Genomic DNA, 24,119 nt, shown 5'->3' with positions numbered 1-24,119 from the left:
ACTGTGCTTCCTCTCTTAGTCTTCAAAAAAGAATGAGATAGGTTCATGGAGGATAGGGCCATCAATAGCTATTAGCCAGGATGGGCAGGGATGGTGTCCTTAGCCTCCATTTGCCAGAGGCTGAGAATGGGCGACAGGGAATGGATCACTTAATGATCACCTGTTCTGTTCATTCCCTCTGGGGCACCTGGCATTGGCCACTGCGGAAGACAGGATACTGGGCTAGATGGACCTTTGGTATGACCCAGTTCGGCCACTCTTATGTTCTTATGTTCTCAGACTTCTATTACGGGGCAGAGATAACCAGAGTGGCCATTCTCTGATATTCCTGTTATGGAGCTTTTAATATGCTTTAAAGTAGAATAGAATGAAGGACTGGTTCACTGAAAAACACCCCAGTGCAATTCTAATTCTATTTTTTCTTTGTTTTGGAGGGAGAGCTTGTTCTTATCTAATTCACTGAATCTAGCCAATTCCAGTATGCTGCCTTTGCATGCTGTCAGCTTGACCTAAAGTAACCATGCTCCTTATCTGTGAGAAAAATATACGCCGTCTAAGTGCTAAATAATGAGACACATCTTAACTTATAGAATCCTCTAGGGCAAGGGTTGTGGTATGGAACGTTGTTCATGAAGGACTAAGATGACCAAATTCACTTCATTGGGAGGTTAGATAAGAGCTGAGGTCTTTGGTGTGAAAGCAGATTTTCAGCTAGTAAATCATCTATCACAAGCCTTATCTTAGATGATAATGTGCTGATTGTCATCTTGTTGTTGTTTGTATGCAGAATATTCTACATTCCCATTAGCTGGGATGAAATGCAGAATATTCTACATTCCCCTTAGTTGGGATGAAATATTGTATTGTGCTGTCCTGGTCCTAAGCACAATATTTGGGATTGCTGCTGCAGCTTCAGAAAGAGCTTTCATTTTAACAAGCCATCTCGTTTCTCTGAATGATATTGCATCTGATGAAGTGAGCTGTAGCTCACGAAAGCTCATGCTCAAATAAATTGGTTAGTCTCTAAGGTGCCACAAGTACTCCTTTTCTTTTTGCATATCTGTAGTATCTTTTATGCATTCCCCCACCCCAAACTTCTAGCTTTTATGCTGATTTTGTCTGTAATTCTGACATTCCTATAAAAACACTAAGAACGTAGGGCCAGATTCTACCACACTTAGTAGTCATCGTCCTCCCACCCCCCGAGGGCCAGTTTCTGATACCTTACTCACGTCAGTAGGACTGTTTGTGGAATAAGGTGCTACCCAATGTGAGTAAGAGTATCAGAATCTAGTCGAGAATTAGGTTCTAGTCAATATGTGTAATGAACAGCAGGATCTGGCCTCCTTTGATTTTCTTTCATCTGCAAAGGACAGTGGGACAAGGGTATATTTGCCTATTAGCTTTATATTTTTTTTTCCTCTTTTGCTTTCTTCATTTCCGTTATTTATATGTGATGGAAAGATCTCTGAGAGGCGGTAAGATGGCCAAACTTGTTCATGACAACAGCTGGGGGGAGATAACCTTTTAGTTTAGGTATATAATCTATACCTCTTCAGGTCAGGCTTCCCCCCTATATTTTAGTGTGCGGGACTGAAAATCATCAAATGGCCTCCTACTTTTGAGTCACAAGCTGGTTTGGAAAGCTTTAAGCAAAGGCAGCTTAAAAATTTGAATATTGATATTGGCTTACATAAGAGGTTGTCAGGACAGTAGTTGCATATAGCAGAAAGTGAAAGCTTCATGAAGTGAGCATCTTTAAGGACCCAGGGAAAAGTCCTGGAAAAGCTTCACAGGAAGCCTAGCTAAATCCTCTGACAACCCATAATCTCATCATGAGAAGCACTTGTACTTAGATGTAAAAAGTGCATGCCGGGTGACATTGTTTCATACCAGCCCTGTACAATTCATGTGAGAGAATCCAATAATATTTGCAATAAAATTGCTTTGTGCTGTATAACATCTTCCATCTGAGAATCCGTTTCTTCACAAACAAGGAAATAAGCTTCACAGTACTCCTATGAAGTAGATAATGGCTATTGTTGCCATTTTACAGATGGATTAATTAAGGTAGAGAGAAGTTAAACAGCTTGGTCCAGCTCAAATAGGAAGTGCACGTTGGAGGCAGTAGTAGTAACTCCTGATGTTGAGTTACTTGTGTTAGCCACAAGTCCATCCTCTGCCTCCCAGTATTCTGGAATCTGCACTCTAGACTTGAGGAGGCTTATATAATAGGAGCTAGTTCCTCTCTTCCCGTATGCATTGACCCCCCAAGAACAGGTATTCTGGTACTGTAGATCACTCATTATTTTTTACAGAGTGAGGTAGTATTTGTATTTAGCTATCTCTAAAGTTTTTCAGGGGCCAGAACACCCCTTATTTTGATGAAATGTCCTTCCAAGAGGAAAAGTCTTCTTGCCATCCACTCAGGAAGTTGGAACATCCTGAAATTTCAGGACACAACATTTAGCAGAAGAACTGATTGTGTGCTAAGTTAATGATAATTAAAACCCTTCCTAAATATGTATACATAATGCTTTGTATATAAAATCATTCAGTAGTGTTTTGGTGTCTTGATTGTAGTGTGATGTGCCCCAGCATTGGCTCGCTCTTCATCACTCTACGTGAAATGCTTAGAGCTTTTTGCTCTCTCGTTAGCATAAATCTATCTTCAGTGTTGTAGATCCTTCTGAATCATTCAGGTGAAATTTAGGAACGTTGCTGGGATTCAATTCTTCTGACATTCTTTCAATGTTATCTTCAAGCACAACATTCTTTAGAAACCGGTCCCCAATGACTGTATATGCTGCACAGACAATCTACATCACATCTTCATCCTTGTCTTGTTCAAAGGCACTTTTCACCAATTCAACAATTCTCTGTCAAAGTTGAGTAGGACATCTGTGCCTTGATATTGAACATGTAGCAGTGGGATGTACAGTAAATGTTTCCCTTTCAGCTTCCATGGATGTGGGACTTCATGCTTTCGTTTTCTTCATACCAAACTGATGAAAGTCTGGAGCTGCACTTAAAAGCTTTCTTATAGCATTGTTCATTTGATATTTTTAGTACTCTGTGAATCCACATTCATTTGCCCAATTCAGCTAAAAATTGCCCTTGCCAACAAGAACCTGGTATAGATACAATGCTATAAAAATAATCTGAATATCACTCAGTCTGACAGCTGTTTGTCACATATTCAGTGTAGTGTGGGGGACATGAAATCAATTTCATTTCAGTTCACACTCCCCTTTCTAGAACAGTTTAAAACATAAGAACAGCCATACTGGGTCAGACCAATGGTCTGTCTAGCCTAGTTCCCGTCCTCTGACGGTTGCCAATGCCAGCTGTTTCTGAGGGAGTGAACAGAATAGGGCAATTATGGAGTGATCCATCCCCTGTTGTCCAGTCCCAGCATCTGGCAATCAGAGGCCTAAAGACACCCAGAGTGTGGGGTTGCATCCCTGACCATCTTGGCTAGTGGACCTATCCTCCATGAATTTCTCTAGTTCTTTTTTGAATGCAGTTATACTTTTGGCCCTCATAACATCATCCCCCGGTGACAAGTTCCCCAGGTTGACTGTGTGTTGTATGAAGAAGTACTTCCTTTATGTTTGATTTAAACCTGCTGCCTATGAATTTTATTGGAGACTCTTGTTTCTTGTGTTGCGTGAAGGGGTAAATAACACTTTTTCTCAACACCATTCATGATTTTATAAACCTCTACCATACCTCCCCTCCATACTAATCGTCCCTTTTTCCAAGAGGAAAAGGTCCCAGTCTTTTTAATCTCTCCTCCTATGAAAATTGTTCCATAACCCCAATCATTTTGTTATCCTTCTCTGGACTTTTTCCAGTTCTAATATATCATTTTTTGAGATGGGATGACCAGAACGGCATGCAATATTCAAGGTGTGGGTGTACCATGGATTTATATAAAGGCATTTTGGTATTTGCTGTCTTATTATCTGTCCCTTTCCTAATGTTTCCGAACATTCTGTTCGCTTTTTGACTGCTGTTGGACACTGAGCGGATGTTTTCAGAAAACTATCTGAAATGACTCCAAGATCTTTCTTGACTGGTAACAGCTAATTTTGTATGTAGAGGTGGGATTACGCTTTCCAGTGCGCATTACATTGCACTTAGTGCATTGAATTTCATATGCCATTTTGTTGCCCAGTCACCCAATTTTGTGAGATCCCTTTGTAATCTTTCGCAGTCAGCTTTGCACTTGACTATCTTGAGTAATTTTGTATAGTCTGCAAACTTTGCCACCTCACTGTTTACTCCTTTTTCCACATAATTTATTAATAGGGTGAACAGCATTGGTCCCAGTACAGCTCCTTGGGAGACCTTGCTTATTTACATCTCTCTATTCTGAAAATGGACCATTTATTCCTACCCTTTGTTTCCTGTCTTTTAACCAGTTACTGATTCATGAGAGGACCTTCCCTCTTATCCCATGGCTAAGTAATTTCCTTAAGAGCCTTTGGTGAGGGACTTCTCATTGGCTTTCTGAAAGTCCACATACACTATATCTAAGCCCCTTCATTTTCAGTTTAAACCAATTCTTACCGAAAAAATCCTGGGTTTTACAAAAAATATTATTTTCCCCCCGATTTTTGCCCTACTTTTGTATCATTTAAATATATAAAAAATAACTTGTTTTATTAGGAAAATACAATACATTGCATGAGATGTAGGAATTACGATAATACATTCGTCTGTATGTATATGCAAAGCTGCCTGTTGAAGTAAGGCTATGTATTAGTCTAGAAGATATACACAATAAGCAGGCATGCATACAAACTCTATAAGTGCGTGCGTATCTGAATGTACTGATGAATCTCACGCCCACCACGTACACATTTCAAGCCATTAGCAGATAACAGTTTAAAGTTTTGACACACTAAGGTGGGAAGAAAATTAAAATTGAAAGCTTAAAAAAAAAAGGAGAAAAGGATGAAGTTGACTGTATGCGCTGCAAATGGTGTGGCGTAAATATTTATAGGCTATTAGTTATAAGTCTAGAAGAGTAAACTGTTTATTCAAATGAAGTTTTATTTGGGTATTAGAGATATTGTTTTCTACTCAGAGGTGACAGTGTGTTTTGAGTTCCATTTTAGTTCTGCAGCAAACCACGTTGAATTCTCTTCATCAAAGCATTAATCTACTGAATACTTTTCCCCCTGTCCTTCCATCCACCAAAATAAACCCTGATATTTACCCTGAAATATTAATTTTTTGCACTGATTTTTCACTTGTTTTTGTTGGTGTAGTAATAAACGCTGATAAATTCCTGGGAAAAATTAAACAAAATAAAAAACAAAATGAAGGGCCCTAACTGTATTCACTGGATCACCCTTGTCCACATCCTTGTTGACCCCCCTCAAAGAATTCTAGGCGATTGGTGAGGCATGATTTCCCCTTGCAAAAGCAGAGTTGACTCTTCCCCAACGAATTGTGTTCATCTATGTGTCTGATAATTCTGTTCTTTCCTATAATTTCACTGAATTTGCCTGGTATTGAAGTTAGGCTTATCAGCCTGTAATTGCCAGGATTGCCTCTGGAGCCTTTTTAAAAAATTGGTGTCACATTATGCTCTTTACCTATGATTGGAGAATAGCTAATTTAAGTGATAGGTTACATACATAGGTTACAGAGTAGTTCTGCAATTTCATATTTGAGTTCCTTCAGAACTCTTGGGTAATTACCATGTGGTCCTGGTGTCTTATTACTGCTTAGTTTATTGGTTAGTTTATCAGTTCATTCCAAAACCTCCTCTACTGACACCTCAATCTGGAACAGTTCCTCAGATTTGTCACCTAAAAAGAATGTCTCAGGTGTGGGAATCTCCCTCACATCCTCTGCAGTGAAAACCAATGCAAAGAATTCATGTAACTTCTCAGGTTTCAGAGTAGCAGCCGTGTTAGTCTGTATTCGCAAAAAGAAAAGGAGTACTTGTGGCACCTTAGAGACTAACCAATTTATTTGAGCATAAGCTTTCGTGAGCTACAGCTCACTTCATCGGAATGCTGTAGCCCATGAAAGCTTATGCTCAAATAAATTGGTTAGTCTCTAAGGTGCCACAAGTACTCCCTTTCTTTTTGTAACTTCTCAGAAATGGTCGTGTCTTCCTTGAGTGCTCTTTTAGCACCTCTGTCCTATGGCCCCACTGATTGTTTGGAAGGCTTCCTGATTTGATGTACTTAAAGTTTTTGTATCATTGGGTGGTAGTTCTTCAAATTCTTTTTTGGCCTGCTTACTTGTACTTTTACCTTGACTTGCCAGAGCTTATGCTCTTTTCTATTTTCCTCAGTAGGATTTGACTTCCACTTTTTAAAGGATGCTTTTTCCCCTCTAATTGCTTCTTTTACTCTGTTTCGCCATGGTGGCAATTTTTTGGTCCTTGTACTGGTGTTTTTTGTGTTTGAGGTGTATATTTAATTTGAGCCTCTATTATGGTATTTTTAAAAAGTTTCCAGGCAGCTTGCAGGTGTTTCATTCTTGTGACTGTTCCTTGTAGTTTCTGTTTAATTAGCATACTCATTTTTGTGAAGTTCCCCTTTTTGAAATTAAATGCTACTGTGGTGGGCTTTTGTGGTACTGTATTTTCCCCCCTCCCCTACAAGACTCTTAAATTTAATTGCATTATGGTCGCTGTTACTGAGAGGTTCAGCTATATTCACCTCTTAGACTGGATCCTATATGCCATTTAGGACTAAATCAAGAACTGCCTCTTCCCCTGTGGGTTCCAGGACTAGCTTCTCCAAAAAGCAGTCATTAAACTTTCTCTCTGCATCCCATCCTGAGGTGACATGTACCCAGGCAATATGGGGATAGTTGAAATCCCCCATTGTTACTGGGTTTTCTGTTTTTGTAGCTTCTATAATCTCTCTGAGCATTTCACAGTCCGCATCACCATCCTGGTCAGGTCGTCGGTAGTATATTCCTAATATTATACTCTTATTATTCAAGCATGGAATTTCTATCTAGATATGCTCTATGGTACAATTTGAATCATTTAATATTTTTACTATATTTGAGTTTATGTCCCCCCCTTCCCACATATAGTGCCATTGCAATATTTCAACTGATTTGAAAGTAATTCTTCCAAGTATAACTTTTTTAAAAATAAGTTTAAAATAGCAAACAAAAGGTTTTGGATAATTTTTTCAGAATTATGGATTGAGTAACTGTAGAAATTGTTTTGTAATTAACACTTTGTGTTTAATGGGCTATATTCTGTGCTCAGATACAACTTTGCAGCCCGTGTAAGTTCCAAGGGTTGTCCGCTGTGTGCAGTTATGTAGCATCTCCTACTGGAGGGTCTTAAAGGGCTTTACACACTTCAGTGAATTAAGCCTCACAACATGCCTTTTCAGGAAGATATTTTGTCTTTTTTTGCAAATGGTGGCTATGGAGGCATAAAGAGATGTATAGACTTGCCCAAGGTCACTCTAGAAGCTTGAGGTAGGTCTGGAAAAAAGTGGCAGATCTGGAAAAATGAGCACAGCTCCTGTCTCCTGGCCACAAGTCTTTGACCCAGGGGCGCAAATACTGTGTTGCAGCGTGAAGATCCCTTTGCACTTCACTGACCACATGAGGCAGCTTTAAAGCTGGCACAAGTAGCGGAAGGAGGATTAGCCCATTGGGTGGGGATGGGGGGAATCCACCAGTGGCATAGAGTTGGCATAGCAGCTCCCTCACGCTCACATTCTGGGACTGGCATGGGGGATGTGGCTGGGGCTAACTTAATGTTTGCTGATCTCCAGTTACTGTTTTGGCCTGTTGGCAGCCAGAATAACTTAGAGTAGCCTTCAGGTTGCTCCTCTTGAACTGAGCAATTACATAATCACAAAGCCAGCCTAGGACAAAGGTATCTCAGAGGTGAGCTTTATGTACCATCTTTGCAACCCCAGGCCCTTTTGAGGTGGACTGTGTGCTCCTTGACTGTAGCTCAGGATTCAGCGCTGGGTCCCCGTTTCTTCTGCTGCCTGCTATCTGACTTTTTTTCTGCTAAGGTTTGTGAGTGTCAGTTGATTCGTATCGCTCTGCTTTTCACTACCAGCATCGCACGGTATCGACCTGCAATTACACTAATGGAATTCAAGCTCCGTATGCAATTGTTCAGGTCTTGACTTTTAAAGTATGGTTTTAGTCGAACAGCATCAGACCTGTGTTCATTTTTTGTCATCCCCTCCCCCGAAATTAACTGTTCAACCACTCTGAAGAGAAATGTTTTAGGAGGGTTACATCATTACAAATGCAGAACTGGTGAACTATAAACCAGTTACTAGTGCTTCCTCTTTCAACTATTTAAATACACCTATTGTTTATCCCTTACAGAGAGCTGAGGTCAGCTAATCATCATGCAGCTTGTTCTGTACTTGTCTCTTCCTTCAGCATTTGAAATGTGCTCTGCAGACGGAAGGCTTGAAGATTTTATTTGTTGTATTGCACTGTATGGAATCTGTATTTCTGTAGCAAGGGAAACCATGTATTTGGAGCCTGCTCATTTCTCACTCAAGTCAGTGGCAAAACTCCAGTTGACTTCAGTAGGGAAAAGCTTTAACCCTTGAGGTACAATTTTGGACAACACAGCCGCACAGCCTCAGAAAGTGGGGACCAAAGATGATTTTAACCGGTCTTTATCTCTTCCCTTTCCTGATCCCAGCCCATCTAGGTCCCTCTACTGCAATTTAGGGTAACCTCATGGCTCCTCTAAACAATACCCAGCTGCCCAGAGCTCCAAGGGGCTATTTTGACAGCCAGGTATCACCAGAGCACAGTGACCTGTCTATTCCCTGTTTTCTGTCCATGCCTCCACTCCAGGGGCCAAGTTGCAAGGGCCCACTGCACCCGCCTTGTGCCACCTGGACATTCCCATTAGTAAGGGGAATCCTGAGGAGGTTGATTAAGCCAGTTTACCAACTGCTTTATGCCACTGGAGTGCAGAAAAGGATAGGGCCTTTGTTTCTTATGCAACTAAATCCCTGTTTGCTAGTTTCAGTAAGAATCTTGTCTTGCAAAAAGTCTGCACATTTTCATACAGGTGGATTTAAGTCAAATATAACGTGGAATGTTTCTGTTATGTTAAAATTTCATTTAAGTGAACATGCCTCTGGGCTGGGAAAGAAGAGTGAGAGGAGACTTACAATCCTTATGTTATCAAAATTACTAAGGGTACAGTGAGAGCTGATCAGGAGCTCCTATCTTACCCTTCCCTTTAATATGAGAACAAGGGGACACTTGATGGAAGTTTAAGGGCAGTAGGCCTAAAATAAATAAAGGGAAATGCTACCGTCATTTATATACATTATAAAGTCCATGTGTCGTCTTCACACTCTCAGGAGATCATTTTGAAAATACTTTTTAAAAGGATTAGGTGATTTGTGCACATTTAGTTGGGAAGTTCCTGGAGTCCTTACTTGAGAAATGTTCACATTGGTTTTAATGAGAGTTTTGACTGAGTAAAAATGGCAGGATTTGGCCCATTGTTGATAAAAGACCAAATGTTCCGCTCTGCTTCCAAGATGGGAGGATAGAAAAAAACACTGGAATTGGGGGAGGTGTAGGGAGAGGAGTTCCACTGTAGCATCTGTGTGGTCATGGAGGCGTGAGGCATCCAGGTAGATATCCTGGGGCTCTGGACAGGTCTCCTGAGATCTGCAGGTTTTTAGATTAAGCGCCACTCTGATGGAATGCTCAAACAAGCTGTATCTACTCCTGAGATTCCCTGTCTCCCGCATGTGAATAACCAGCGTTGGGTCCATATTTATCCACGTTATTAAGTCAAAGTATTTTGTGTGGCAAGCTAAGGCTGCGCTCATGGTAATCAAATCTCATTCCTTGCCTAGAGAAGCTACCTTACTGGTAAAACTGTTATAAGTGTTAGTATATGGAAGTGTTTGCTTCTCAGTCTCTTGTCCCTGTCAGCTCAGGAATCTTTTAATTTAAGTTGTGACTAGCTCCACCTTTATCTCTTATCTTATTTCTGCTTATGTTGCCCCATTGTCCCCTTTTCCCTAGCAGCCTCACTGTCCCCTTCATTTCTCAGTCCCACTCTCATGCTCATGTCTCCTTCCATGTTTCTCCCTGTGCCTAGAATGATCTTCGCTCCTAGTGGGCCACTCCCTCACCCTTTCCTAACTGAAATCCTGCCTAAAAAGACTTGCTTCTTCTGGGAGTCCTTCAAATGTTAACCCATGTCAATCTTGTATCCTCTCCAGCCCAACATTATGTAAATGGGGACGAGAGGAAAAGAAGACACAAGGGCTTGAACCTCAATCACTTGTCACTGGGTGTAGCACTTCAGGGCCATATTGCAATACCTTTACTCACGCTCAACAATACCATACACCACAAGTAGTGGTATTCTTTGAAATTCTTTGAAATCTGTGGTATTCTTTGTGGGGGCAGGAGCACTGCCCAACACAAGTATCAGTGGTAGAATCAGGCTCTAAGTGTTTGCATGACTGGGCTCTGTTAACCCTTCCAATGGCTTTCCCAGGACCCTTTTTGTCTTATCTGTGTATCTGTCTTCTAGACTCTCTAAGCTCCGCTGGACAGAGACTGTTTTTATTTGTCTTCTGCTGTACCAACAAAGCACATCACTGCCATTTAACAAATGATAGTAATTTTATATGGGACTGAAAATTTAAGATCATGTTTGGCACCCCAAATGTCTCCCTTTGGGCTTGCATTGAGTACTGGTTGTTGGTTTTGTAGTATGCTGCACTAGTCTAGTCTTCAGGCCATAATCCAGTCGTCCTAGCTGATGCAATCCTTTTGAAGAACTTGGTGGAGGAGGTTACTTTTCCACTCTTTGATCTGGAAAACACAAGGCTTAGCAAACTTCCTTTCCAAAAGTGTTGTCACTCTGCCTTAAATGAGGGGAAAAATACAGTAGATGTAATGAAAATAGGAAAAAAATAACATTAATACAACACTGGGGATTCAGCTAGAACAATGATACCTGCTGTAATGCAAACCACTCAGAGAAAATGTGGAAAAGAATGCTAAATGCAATCCTGCTGTGATTGCAGAGAAGGGCTCTCTGAGTGTTTTCATAACCAGTATTACTCAGTCATCACTATTCTCTATTCCTGCAATGTTTCAGGCTTTTATCTTGCTTTGCACAATTCAGCCATATCTTGTCCCTTTAACCTCCCTACTAGTTCACATAGCTCAGTATGATTCTGCCTGAGGAAAGATTTTAATTAACAATGCTTAGAGAATAAAGGAAACAAATGCATTTTGAAAACATTATTTTGAGACAGGCATATAATTTTGTATCTTGGCTTTGTTTTTCAAGTATTCTTATTAATTAAACAGTGTATGTGAACGTAAGTCTGTATAAAAAAAATTTAGGGTCTGATCTTACACTTCTTGCACACCCCAAACTCCTCAAGTTGAAGTCAGTGGGAGTTTTGGATGTGCAAAGAATAAAGGATTGGGTCCTCATTGTGTAATTTTTGCACACAGGCTAAGGACTAAGGGCCCATAGAAATTTTCCAACCAGCTCTCACAGTGCATAGGAATTTGGTATTTCCAAGGACAAATTTTGAAAAATGTGACTGCTGCATTAATGGGAGCATCCAAGATTTTTTTTTTTTTAAATGATACAACTAAAATGTAAAATACTTTAAAATTTTACATTGTTGTCACCTTTTAGAACTGTCAGACCTTGGGTTTGCATTACATAAAATCTCAATTTTGGATTTGAAAAAAAGACACTAAGGGCAATGGGCCTAACTTAGCAAGGTGCTTAGCACCTTCTGCACCCTGTTGAGCCTCCAGTGTGAGTTGAGGGCCTTTGTTCCCTCCTATGGCAAGTCTCTAAAATTTATCTCAGTGTATGGGGCAATTACAAATGGTCATTTCCAATGGAAACTCCTGAGACATCAAGATAAGACAGTGGGTCTGACTTTTATTTTGGTATATAAAGCCTTAAATAACCATGGGTCAATCTACCTGAGGGACATTGAGTTGCTCCAAATCCTATCATGGCACTTCAGGGTGGTGATGATGGGCTCCATGCTGGAATTTTGCAAGAGTGAAGTGCAGGGCTGATTCTCTGAAGTCCTGTGACTTTGGAGTATGTGTCAGAGGGCAACATTAGTATCCCTCTAGGGGCAGCGAAAGACTTTCATGTTCTGACTTGAGTTCAGTCATAAATTTGTGGGGCTTGTTATGGTATGCTCCCCTGTCTTCTCCTCTTCTCTTCTCTCCTCTCCACCCCACACCTTCCCCTGGCTCAGGTGTTTTAATTGAGGATAGGGATTGATTGCCTCTTAAGTATTAAGGGACAAATGTATAAATGTAACCCATTGTGTGTGTTTTACCACTTTATATGTCCTGTGGGCGTGAATGTTAGAAATGTGTGATATAAAATTGAACATTGATTTACGTTCTAAATATATAAATAAATTGAAATACACTCCAGTCCAGGAGAGGCCTGAACCACACCCTGTTTACCACTTAAATCTGTTAATGTGGATCTCTTTGTGCAGGCTTTAATGGCCTGCATCCATTTCATCCAAAGAGTGTTCAGGAAAGTCTCAGACACCTGAGAACAGCTGTTCATAACTTTGCTTGATGGCAAAAGATTAATTACATGGTTGCATGAAATGTTTTACTGTATATTACATTTAGGGGAAGTATGTAACATTAAATTTTAACTAAAGGGTGTCTGTCCTCTTTCAGCCACTACTCTTGCTACTACTGCATTGGAGAGCACCAGGCTTATTCTATTACACTTTGCTAACTAACAAAATAAATCTGAAGAATCTGTTCAATAGGTCTGATTCTGATCTTACATACACTGTCTTTTTATTGATGCAAACTCATAGATTTCAGAGGACTTACTCCTGATTTACACCAGGGTCATGTCCGAATCGGGGCCAATGTATTTATTCAATGGAAATTGAACCCAGTCTAACCATTAAGAGAGAACCTAGTCTCCCCTCCCACACTTGTTCTGAACAATAAGGATTGACGATTTAGAAACAGTGTTTCATGTTTGTTTCTTTTGCGTTTATATTTTATTTCTACCAAGTAAATGAAGATAGTATGACCTTGACTCATCCTTGGCGAGCATGTTTAAATAGAATACTGTCCCTTAAAAATTACTCAAGCTTTTGTTCCGATTTAGCAAGTGTCATTTTATTTTTCTAAAGGAAACACATGTCACTTGACCTCCAGGTTGTGGTGGGACTCGCTGCATCCTCTTTTCTCATCTCTTTATCTACTGCACTTCTTTTTTTTTTCAACCTTCCAGAAAGCAGATTGGCCTATGCACAAGCTGGAATGTTCTGCCATGTGTGTTTTTGGGCAGAACTGGAATCCCTCAGAGACCGTGAGACTGACCGCGAGGATTCTTGCCAAACAGGTGAGCAGAATGCAAGACTTTGAGAGGTACGTATGTGTTTTCAAAGGGGGGTGGAGGCGAGGAGCCGGAAGAGCAGGAAAAAATGAAAATTTGACCGACAGTAACTGTCCCAGCAAAGCATGCTTCATGTTAGTTTCCTGTGTACAGATTGGCTGGAGTGCTGAGTGTGAGCAGCTGAAAAAACTGATGTCTGAAATGGTTACAGCAGCATAACATCCAGTTGGGGGCTTTGAGAGGTGTTAAGCTGATGTCTTAGTAGAACCAGTGCAGTGTGGGCTAAAGACCAAAAATTGGAGAATTTTACTAATAGGTTCACTAAATACAGTGGGCCTGATTCTTTGCTCATGTATACCAATGTGACTCTGAGCACTGAAGTCAGTGGCATAACATCAAGGCAAAAGTAGCATAAGTGAAAGGGGGATCGGACTCGGTGTTTATGGTGAAATTGATGGATACCACATGTGGTATCTGTTGGCAAACACTGGCTTTTTAATGGCAGCCACATTTGTTAGACTTGTGTGAAACAGAACTTCCTTCAGATTTTACTGTATAGCATTGTATAGTTATAGCACTGTTCACTCTGTAAGCACCCCATAAGTCCTGATTCTCTTCTCATTCAGACAGATGCAAATAGTTACATAAGAACGGCCACACTGGGTCAGACCAATGGTCCATCTAGCCCAGTCTCCTGTCTCTGACAGTGGCCAATGCCAGCTGCTTCAGAGGGAATGAACAGAACAGGTAATTGAGTGATCCAGTTAGAATGAATGGAGTGATCCTGATGTAAAACCAGTGTTCGAGGAAGGAAAATCAGTCCCTTGGTCTTTGGAAAGAGGTTTATTTATAGGAGGGTACTATGCTAGTGTGCTTGCTCTGACATTGTAGTATTGACTCCACCTGCAATATTCCTTGGAATGCAGAATTTGTGATGGTGGGAAGGGCATAGCAGAAGTGTTTGCATGGAAGATATGGAGCATGTAAGTTTCAAGGTTATTACACTGTGTATTTTTGCAAAGCTCTAAATTCTCTCTGCAAAAACAAATCCTCTTTGAAGCACATTTGTACGATCGAGGTCTGCGTATATGACAAGGGCAACCCGGATACTGTATATAGAGAGGATTTTGATGGCCTGCTGGGAAGGTAGCCTGCATACTCCCTCTGTACCTGTGTGTGGGGGTTTGGTTTTTTTAATTTAAAGCACAGTCTAGTGGTGGTCCACAAACAAAATTAGATGTTTAATGATTAAAAGTCATTGGAATAAATTTGTGCTTGAGGGAGGGGGGAACCTACATGCCATATAAAAGCTAAATATGCAAACCATAGTCCCTGAATCTCAGCTGCTGGGCCACCTGCAAAGCCATATATAATGGCCAAGATTACAAAGAAGTGGCCTTAGGCCAACAATAGAGCACTGCTTTTGAACTCTGTCAACAGTGACTTTATTCACTTTCCTCAAAGCGAAGCCTGTTTCTTGCCTGCTTTGCTGCTGTTAGTCGCTTTCTGGGTATCTATAACAAAGCAAATTACATATTTTAAAATACTCCACTGGTTCTGTATGTACATTTGATTGGAGTTAGTTTACGCCTGCTTTGTTTGGCACAGCAATACTTTTTTTCTGCCTTGTAAGTTTAGTCAGTTTGACCAGATCACTGTTCATTGGCCTTTATAAAGCCTGAATACAGTGAGGGTTTTATGTTTTTGTTTTGTGGGTAAAAACTTTCAATGTAAGCATTGATAGACAAAATATCTGATCGTTCTACATTTTTTTTTCTTGTCATTGCAATCTTTTTCTGTTCCTAGAAAACCCACCCTGAAAGAACACAGTCAGAAAAATTGCTTGCAGTAAGAGAGTTTGAATCACGTAAGTAGAGAAGACTTGCAGGTAACAAGAGCTCTTTTCCATATTGCATTTAGGAATTGCTTCATTACCCTTCGTGAAAACCTTCTCCAAGCATCTCTGTTATAGGAAGAGGGAGTGAAAAAAAGAACCGCATTTCCAAACATTTTTGTAATGCTTTAATTTCTTTTTCTGTTGGTAGATTGGGGAAGTGAGGGTGAAAATTTAGACAGATTAATTATGTAGTGTTCATCAGATGGCTTTCCTGGCACCTGGTGACATTTCTGAATTGTAATGTTGCAAAATTAAAATAGCTGGTGTTGTTACCAGGAGGCATAAAATCAGAGACAACACAGTTGTTTGATGGTGACAATGACTATGGGGCTAATTGCAGAATCCTCTGGACTGCACTTCCGTGTCTGTCACTGCCAATCAAATTTGACATGTTCTCTGTGATTGTGTTGAAATTCCATGTCCTGAATGCTCCAAAGTGATCTGAGGAAGGAGAGAAGGCAGTGGCTTGCTTTTATCTGGAAGGTTACCATTTCCACCCCCACGCCCTTGAGGCAGTTAGAAATTGAGCAACTGTTAAAACTAACCAGCCTGGAATAGTCTGCATGGTGCTGTAGTGTTGCTCCCTTTCTTGGTATTGATAGTAATAAGAAGAAGCTGATGTGCACACGTCTGAGATGATGGGGCGATAGTACTGTAGGCTTACATGCCTTTCATCCTGAAGGATTCCCAACCCTTTGACAAAATGCTAGACAAATGCTGTCATTGATGGAGTGAGAAGTGGCGGTTATTTAACCAAGCCCAGCAAGACTGCCGAACAGCTTTAGTACAGGAGGTGAATGAGATTACCGCCTCAACTGGAACTGCTTGGAGGAATGGAATGGTAAAGTGTTGGCATTTGTCCAAGCTAGAGCAGCCTACATCTGAGAGGAATTTAGAGGACAAGTTGTCAAACAAGCTAGTGGTGGGAACTGGGGGGGGTGGGTGTTCGTGGAGGGTTTTCTGTGTATTCTGCTGAATTTTAGCCTGCGTTAATATAAATATCTTACTCATTTGGAAGCTCAAAAGGGTTGGGGTTTGGGTCAGTGGATGCTTATCCAAACTGTGGCGGGGCCCTCCTAAAGCACTGAAATGCTTTGCCACCACAATTCTGCCCTTCTCCCCCAGCAGGCTTCCTTTCTATTTCTGTCTGTCTTGGTGAGAAGCCCCCTTTGCTGCCTGTTACCCACCCCCCTTTGGCATCTTCAACAGTTGCCCCCTGCCCTCACTCTCTTCCCAGGGATGGGTGAGTGAAGAAATGGCATAGGATTCCCATTGGGAAGGCTTCATCTTTCTTTCTTGCACCTGAGCTCCCCCTAGTTCTCATCCCGAAATTGTCCCATTTCAGTGTCTCCACTATTCTGTGTCTCCCCTCATTTGTCCCCACTCTTATGTGTGTCTCTCATTTGTGCCCCTCATTTTCAGCTCTTTTTCCTGTAGTCTCTCTCTTCACTGCTGTTTATATTTTGGGGGATGTAAAGGGGAATTGCAGCATTACTTTGCTTTGCAGGTGTGGCTTGGTACTCCTGCTGCTGTGTAGAGTAGGGAGGAGGACAGTGGTAATAGCTAGGCACTCCATTCTGCTTCTGTTGGAGTGAGAGCAAAGAGTGTCTCAGGCAGAGAAGGGACTGGAAAAATGCTCAGTCCACAGCCCCCTCGAAATGTCAATGGCTTAGCTGCCCAGGGTTTTGGCTGGAACCATGAGTGGGACTGGATATAAAATACCAAGACAGGACCAGACAAGTATGCCAGGACACCACTGCTGATGCCTCAGGCCTTGCAAATGGTAGAGACCTTCATTGACTGCAAGTGTTTAGGACCTCTGCTATTAGAGATCCTGTCTTTTGGATGAGGGGCAGAACAGTCTCTTCCAGTGTTATACTGGGACACTTTCAGTACTGACTAGGACACGTCTACATGGGGAAGGTCTGTCATGTTGGGAAATGTTTCACTAGCAAGATATTAAATGTGGCTTAGCACCTTTTGTAGATGGGGCCAAGTAGTGTATAAGAACATATTCACAGCCATGGTTAACCCTAGGGCTAAGTTAACCATCAGCTAACAAGTTTTAAACACTACTGTTCTTGTTCTCAGTAAGGGGTATTGTGTTTAATCTCTTGTTAATAAAAAAAGCATCATCCAACATTTTCTAATCTCATGCATTTTCCCAGTGTATACACGTGGCCTTGGAAGGAGAAGCAATCACAACCACTTCTTGCAGTACCTCCATACAGCTGTTCCTTGGGGGGTCTCCCATCGAAGTTATGACCTGTTCTGACTTAGATATGGCTGCAGTTAACCAGGAGAGAGTTCTTTGTATTGAAACAGGATGTCTTCTTTATCCACAGACCTTGATAAACTAGACAATGAAAAGAGAGAACTGATTCAGAATGACATTGCTGCGCTTCATCACTTTTATTCAAAGCACATAGCGTACCCTGACAACGCTGCCCTTGTAGTCCTCTTTGCACAAGTAAGTTGGCTAGAATAAAATCCGTTTAGGTAGGTGGTATTGTGAGAATCTAGTCTTCATGAAAGAAGCAAAAGACAGCAATGAGAACAGCCTTCCTTGGATCCAAACAGAGGTGGTAGTGGTAAAACATTGCTATGGTGTTCTCTCCCAGGCACCGGTTTCTACATGTGATCCGGTAATTCATTTATCACTGCTCTGGACGGGTGGCAAGGAGGCAGAATATCATTTTGGATAACATTTTGAAATCTTAAAATGTTTAATTTCACCTCTCTCTCTTACCTTGAATTTCACATATATCTAGACTGCATGTATCTTTTGGACACAGTAATAGTTGTGATGCTCTAAGAGTGACATTTCGCCTTCATGCCTGCATCCCCTCATTCCCCCACCCCCCCCCCAAAAAAAAAGAAAAAAAAAAAGTGAATGCACGTTTAAATCCAGAATTGCCAAGCATCACTCTGTCTTTCTGTCTGGACTCCCTGTTTAAGCCTCCAACAAAGGGTGCCGTGCCATCTGTGGTGGTAGGTTTTTGAGATGTGGACAACAGCCTACTATTGGACTGAGACTGCCCATTCCTTTTGTATCGGCCAGTGCCTACCAGTAAGAGGTCATCATTGCTATTCTTACCTTAATTAGCGGTTAAACTGCTGTACTTCAGGTGAAAGTTCCAGTACCATATTCCATTACTTATCCTCTAAGCCATCTGGTTTCCCATGATTCACTTTTTGTTTTTGTTTGATTTTCTTTGGTGATTGAAAAGTTTTCTTTCTATTTTTTTTGTAAGCGTGTTCAGTTTGCCAAGTGATCTAGAAAGAGATGCATCCAAACCTCTGCTTCGATTTAAGGAATCTGACCTGTCCAGATTCTTATTGTGATTTTGAATATTTTGCTGGAAAGCAGCCAGAGCCCACAAAGATTAATTGATTTTTACTAAAACAGTAGCTTCTCCCATGCTACTCTGTTCTTGGGCAATCTTGTCAGCTCCCACTGCTTCAGCTACTTTCTGCATGCTACTGACTCCTCATTTCCTTCTCTTGGGTACTGCAGACCCCTCTTCCCCAGCATCCCTAACATCCGCATTGCTCCCTTCTGTCCATACAAAACCCAGCTAATGAGATCAGCATCCTAGCCTGTCACTGTGTCCATGTTACGCTCTACACATTCCTCCAGGTCCATCCCCTGACACCCCTTCTTGATGACATCATGCTCAAGGGACTTGTCCCCTCCTTCTAGAGTCTGCATTACTCTGCCCCCACCTTTCTTCCCTGCTCTAGTCTCTTATCCTCTGTTGTATCACTGATGCCAGCCTTGAACGCCATTCAAGTTTCACAAACTTCCCTTTACACATGGAACACTCTCCCTGAATTAAACTCTAACCAACTAACCTCTTATCCTTCAAATCCCTTCTCCTGACCCATTTCTGCTATGATGCTTACAAGAAAGAGCCACCTACTGAGGACTATAGGTTGAGGGTAGTTGGAGGTGCCTGACTATATATATATATATATATATACTTTAAAAAACACTTACAAATCAATTGGAACCATCACATTTTGTGTCTGTCACCAGCCTATGTAACCCTATGTTCTTATTGCTGTTAACCCCATCCTCCTTCCCACCTGTTGTTTTACGCTCACCTGTTTTGTGTCTTGTTTTAAATTTGATTGTCGGCTTTTGGGGCAGGATGTTTGTACAGCACCTAGCATGATGAGGCCCCCATCCTGACTGGGACCTTTGGATACTACCACACTACAAGTAATCATCATTAGAAGTTATTTTACCATTCTGAAGGTGGTGTTGGTGAGGACTCTTTATTTAGAACCATGAATTCTGCTTATGTAGTTCATTGGCCTTTATCTGAAGGATGGTCGAGGTGGGTTGGGGGTGGGGTTTCACACTGCTTGTAGAGTACATTCCTAACTGTAGTTTAGCTGGTGGAGCATAGGCGTATGTTCCCGGTAGTTTCAGTAAAGAGGAAAGACAAGGGATTCTTTCAGGGGGCTTCCTGTGCAGTTGACAATCCTACTAGTTTATACTTGATTGGCTGCACCTGGGTCTGTTGTGTCTTCATTTGTCACTTGTGAGACAACAGTTGTGTTCATTCCATTTTGGTATCACCATGGAAAGGAGAGCTTATCGATACTGGCAGGGAGACATATAGGGGGTTAACTTTCTGTTGGCATAAATGCAGCTGGCATCAAAATGGGGACTAACTACTTGATTGGGGTTGACATGGATTTTAGTGACCGTGAACATATACGGGAAGTGCAGCTTTAAATGTTGTTGTTTAGTGCACATGCATTGGCACTCAGACTGTCGTAGGCCAAATCCTGAAGTTCTTACTTAGACCAAGGGCTTGTCTACGCTATCGCTTAAGTCAGTGTAAGTTACATCACTCAGGGGTGTGAAAAAGCCACCCCCTGAGCAGTGCAAGTTACATCAACTTAAAGTGCTGTCCACACCACACAATGTCAGCGGAAGAGCATCTCCCGCCACTGTAGCTTCCACCTCTCGCGGAGGTGGAGTAATTATGCTGATGGGAGAGTGCTCTTCCGTCGGCGCAGTGGGTCTGCACCAGACGTGCTACAGAGGCACAGCTGTACTGATGCGTGCAGTAGGGTAGACTAGCCCTAAGCTCCCATTGAAGCAATGAGAGAAAAAACATGAGTAGGGATTTCAGGACATGGCTTTATGGCCTGCTTGACTCCTCTCTTTCAAGTGTATTGACAAATATCTGGCCTTGTCCTGTGTCCATGTAGTTTAATTAAACCGGTCTGCTTCTGCCCCTCCCACTATGTCTCCACTGTCATGTATTCCCAGCGTTCGCTTCTGCTCTATATTTTCCACAAAATTCAAGTTCTTCGTCCATTACTAATAAATAAATATTTGTACTGCAGGTGCAATTTGAGGCCTTGACCAGGTTGCAGCCCCACTGTGCCAGGCCCTGTGTGTCATATTCAAGGCACTGCACAGGCCCTTCACTGTTTGTCTGGTTTTGTTCACCCTCCCTTTTCTTTGTGCACATAGCTCTGTCCAGTCCTCTGTTGTTAGCATTCCTCTGGGCCAGATCCTGGTCCCACTGACATCTGTAGTTAAATTTCCATTTGAAGCAGGATTGGCCTTTTCTCTCCTCTGCCACTTCTCAACTTTGTGCCTTGTTTCACAATGTCCTCTCTGTTTGGAATTGTCTCGCTCTATACAGGCAACTTGTCCCTCCTTCTTCCAAACTCTTCTTAAGCCTCATGTCCTGTCCTTGGCTATCCAAACGCTGATGTCCTCTGTGTTGTGGTCTGATCCTACTCTGGTGCATGAGTCTTTATCCTTTACATTTAGTCTGCCTAAAAGACTGTAAACTTCTCAACATGAGGACTCTGAACACCAGTAGCTCTGTAATAAATACCGACTAAGAATAAACAGAATTGCTACCAGATTACTTCAATTTACCGCTCACTGTGGTCTCTTATAGCCAGAGGAATATGGTATGTAAACATGGAATATTAAACCAGAAGATTGTGATTACCAGAGATCTAAGCTAATCACTCTCTCTTTTCCTTAGGTTAATTGTAATGGCTTCACAATTGAAGATGAAGAACTGTCTCACTTGGGATCAGCAATATTTCCTGAGTAGGTTGAATTTTATTTTTTAAACAATAATTTTTTTTTTTTTTTTAAAAAAGCCCTGATACATGTTACAGACGTGGTAAATTGAATTAACCCATGGTTATGATTCTGTCTCTAATGAAATACTCCAAGGTACTGGAGTTGTAGCACAGTGGCTTCAAAGAACTGTCTAGTGTACATAGAGGGACATGTATAGTACTGTGCAATGGAGTTGTGCAAACTTTTTATAATGAAGTTTCCCCTGCTTTTGTTGGAAACCCAAAAGCCAGGCCATCTTTGCCAAAGAGTTCAAGAGGGTCCACCTACCTTTTGATAAGGGTAAAGTTTCAAGTGGCTGTGAACCAGTTTATGATTTTAGACATTTTTGATTTAAAAACTTAATAATTTCAGCAGAGTTACTCTTTCAGTTTGTTTTGAAGCCATGAAACTCAGGGTGTGAACCACACCTAGATTGATATGAACCAGTGGGCTTCTAGTGATCAAAAGAATTTGAAAATAGTTGCATAGATGACTTCCCCCATAAAACCTTCCCATTTTGTTTTTAGTTTGGTGGAATCCTTAACCTGGTGCTCTCTGACCAAGTGATTAGACTTTGTTCAGTGCCATCTCCCTAGCTTTGTTCCTTTTTAAGTAGCATATCTCCTTCATACATCCCTCCAACCTCCTCCTCCGATGTTTAACAGTGTGATGTTATGTTGCCATGACAGTGAAAAATTATGTACAAACTCTGTCAGCTCTAGAAATAAATCACAGATGTTATTAAAGTGCTGTTCGTGGAATAGGAGCCTTTCTAGTGCTCAAGAGGAAGAAAGGTGCTCCTTCAAGGGAGTTGGTATGCAAATTCCCCTCTTGCTGCTCACAATATAGCTAAGGAGATGACTATAAGCCCATATTGAAGGCATTGCTTAATCTGAGTTTTCTGGGCACATGCTTCCATCGACATCAGTGGGAGCCACAGGGTGGTGGTTGGTTGTATTACCGTAACATTTAGAGTCCCCGACTGAGGTCCGGGTGCCATTGTGCTAAGTGCAGTTTATGTTGTACATAAACAGAATAAAACAGTCCTTCCTCCAAAGAGTTTACAGTCTCTAAAAAGACAAGGCAAAGGGTGAGAGACAGGCAGTGATGCTGTTGTCCTATTACAGATGGGGAACTGTGGTACAGAGAGATTAAGTGACTTACCCAAGGTCACAGAGGCAATCTATGGCAGAACAGGGAATTGAACCTAGAGCTTTTGAGTGCCAGTCCAGTGCCTTAACCGTAAGACCATCCTTTCTGTCTGAAGGTGCTCAGCAACTCTGTGAATTAGGCCTTTCGAATTTAACAATTATACCGTTGAGCTAAGATTTCTCCTTGATCTCTGACCAAAGAAGCAATTATTATTTTGGGGGTGGGGTTAAAGAAGGTATTTTAGCTACTGTGTCTAATAAAACAGACAAACTGAATTTTCTCAGAGCCCAGAGTGCTGGGGGACATACTTTTCCCCAGCAGTTAAGATTTTTTTACACACTTTTTGTGTGCATAACTGAAAAATAATTTTTTTTTAGACTTGGGGCCTGCTTTTGCTCTCTGTGAAGTTGATAAAAGTTTTACTATTGGTCTCGGACTCCAGTGCAAACAAGTGGCTTTTTGTGTACTAAGTTTCTGTCTGCATTGCTTTCAAGTATAATAATACTCGTGTTCCTCTTCCCCAAGGGATTCCCCAGGCACTTCTCAAGCTATGAGCCTGGCTCTGGTCCCACTGAGACTTGCCATTGACTTTACAAGGCCTGCTCCCATTATACATACCACTGTAATATAGTCACCTTTGGACAGCAGCTACACACTAGCATTTGGCAAGCTGCACAACAAGGGATGGAAGGACAATTTGTCTGATCCTTCCCTATTCATTAGCAAGACGGTTGTAATTTTATAATAACCATACTATAGCCTTTCCTAAGGTTACTTATGTTTTTAGCTGAGACACATCTTGCAGAGCAAGGTGACTTGAGCTATTAGATGCTGAAGTGATGCTTTTTGCTTTCAGACACAAAAATTGCTCTTTTGCTTTTACAGTGTTGCACTGATGAACCATAGTTGTTGCCCAAATGTGATTGTAACTTACAAAGGGACCTTAGCTGAAGTCCGAGCTGTTCAAGAGATTGAACCTGGAGATGAGGTAAATGCATATCATGAGAGTGTAAATGCAGTGGTGTGTGAGTATGCACGTGGTAAAGTGGGAGTGGACTTGGCTTGTCAAGCATTGCTCCAGTTAAAATGGAAGCCTCTTCCTCATGTCTCTTGTCTTTCAATCAGTTCTGAAAACTCACTTAAAAAAAAAAATCAGGGGTGGGGCAAGGGGAGACAGTGTCTTTTTGGTGGTTAGAGCAGGGGAATGGGAGGCAGGGCATTGGATCTCTGCCACCAGTTCAACGGAGGAACCTGACCCTTCTGTGCCTCACTTTCTCTATCTGTAAAATGGGTGTAAGTAGCTAGCCTTGAGGCTTGAGTTATTGATGTTTAGCTGATGCTTTGAGATCCCCATATGAAAAGGGTCAAATGAATGTAAACTATTATTATTATTACTGTAATAATTACCATTACCAATATAATAGTATTGTAAGGAAGATGTGGAGATAGACAGAACAAGACCAAGTAAAAGGGGGACTGATCATTTCTCTGCTATCCTATTTCTGTCTGGACAGAGCAATCACATAATATGGAACTCATCCATACCAGACTGGATAAAACAGGACCATGCTGTG

At 41.4% G+C, this 24,119-nt stretch overlaps 1 protein-coding gene across 1 annotated transcript in view; it reads left to right on the top strand.

Moving 5' to 3' along the window:
- The window catches only part of SMYD2 (SET and MYND domain containing 2), a 43,868-nt gene that overhangs the window by 4,461 nt on the left and 15,288 nt on the right, over positions 1-24,119 (top strand). Inside the window, exons 3-7 of the mRNA XM_048843163.2 lie at positions 13,283-13,393; positions 15,194-15,254; positions 17,630-17,754; positions 21,311-21,378; positions 23,431-23,533. Of these exons, the coding sequence (XP_048699120.1) occupies positions 13,283-13,393; positions 15,194-15,254; positions 17,630-17,754; positions 21,311-21,378; positions 23,431-23,533 (468 nt within the window). The remainder of the gene's footprint in view (positions 1-13,282; positions 13,394-15,193; positions 15,255-17,629; positions 17,755-21,310; positions 21,379-23,430; positions 23,534-24,119) is intronic.

The sequence above is a fragment of the Caretta caretta genome, chromosome 3, assembly GCF_965140235.1.
Source record: "Caretta caretta isolate rCarCar2 chromosome 3, rCarCar1.hap1, whole genome shotgun sequence".
In the NCBI taxonomy this organism is placed as follows: Eukaryota; Metazoa; Chordata; order Testudines; family Cheloniidae; genus Caretta; species Caretta caretta.
Note: the sequence above shows the minus strand (reverse complement) of the source record. Positions and strands in the feature narration are given on the sequence as shown.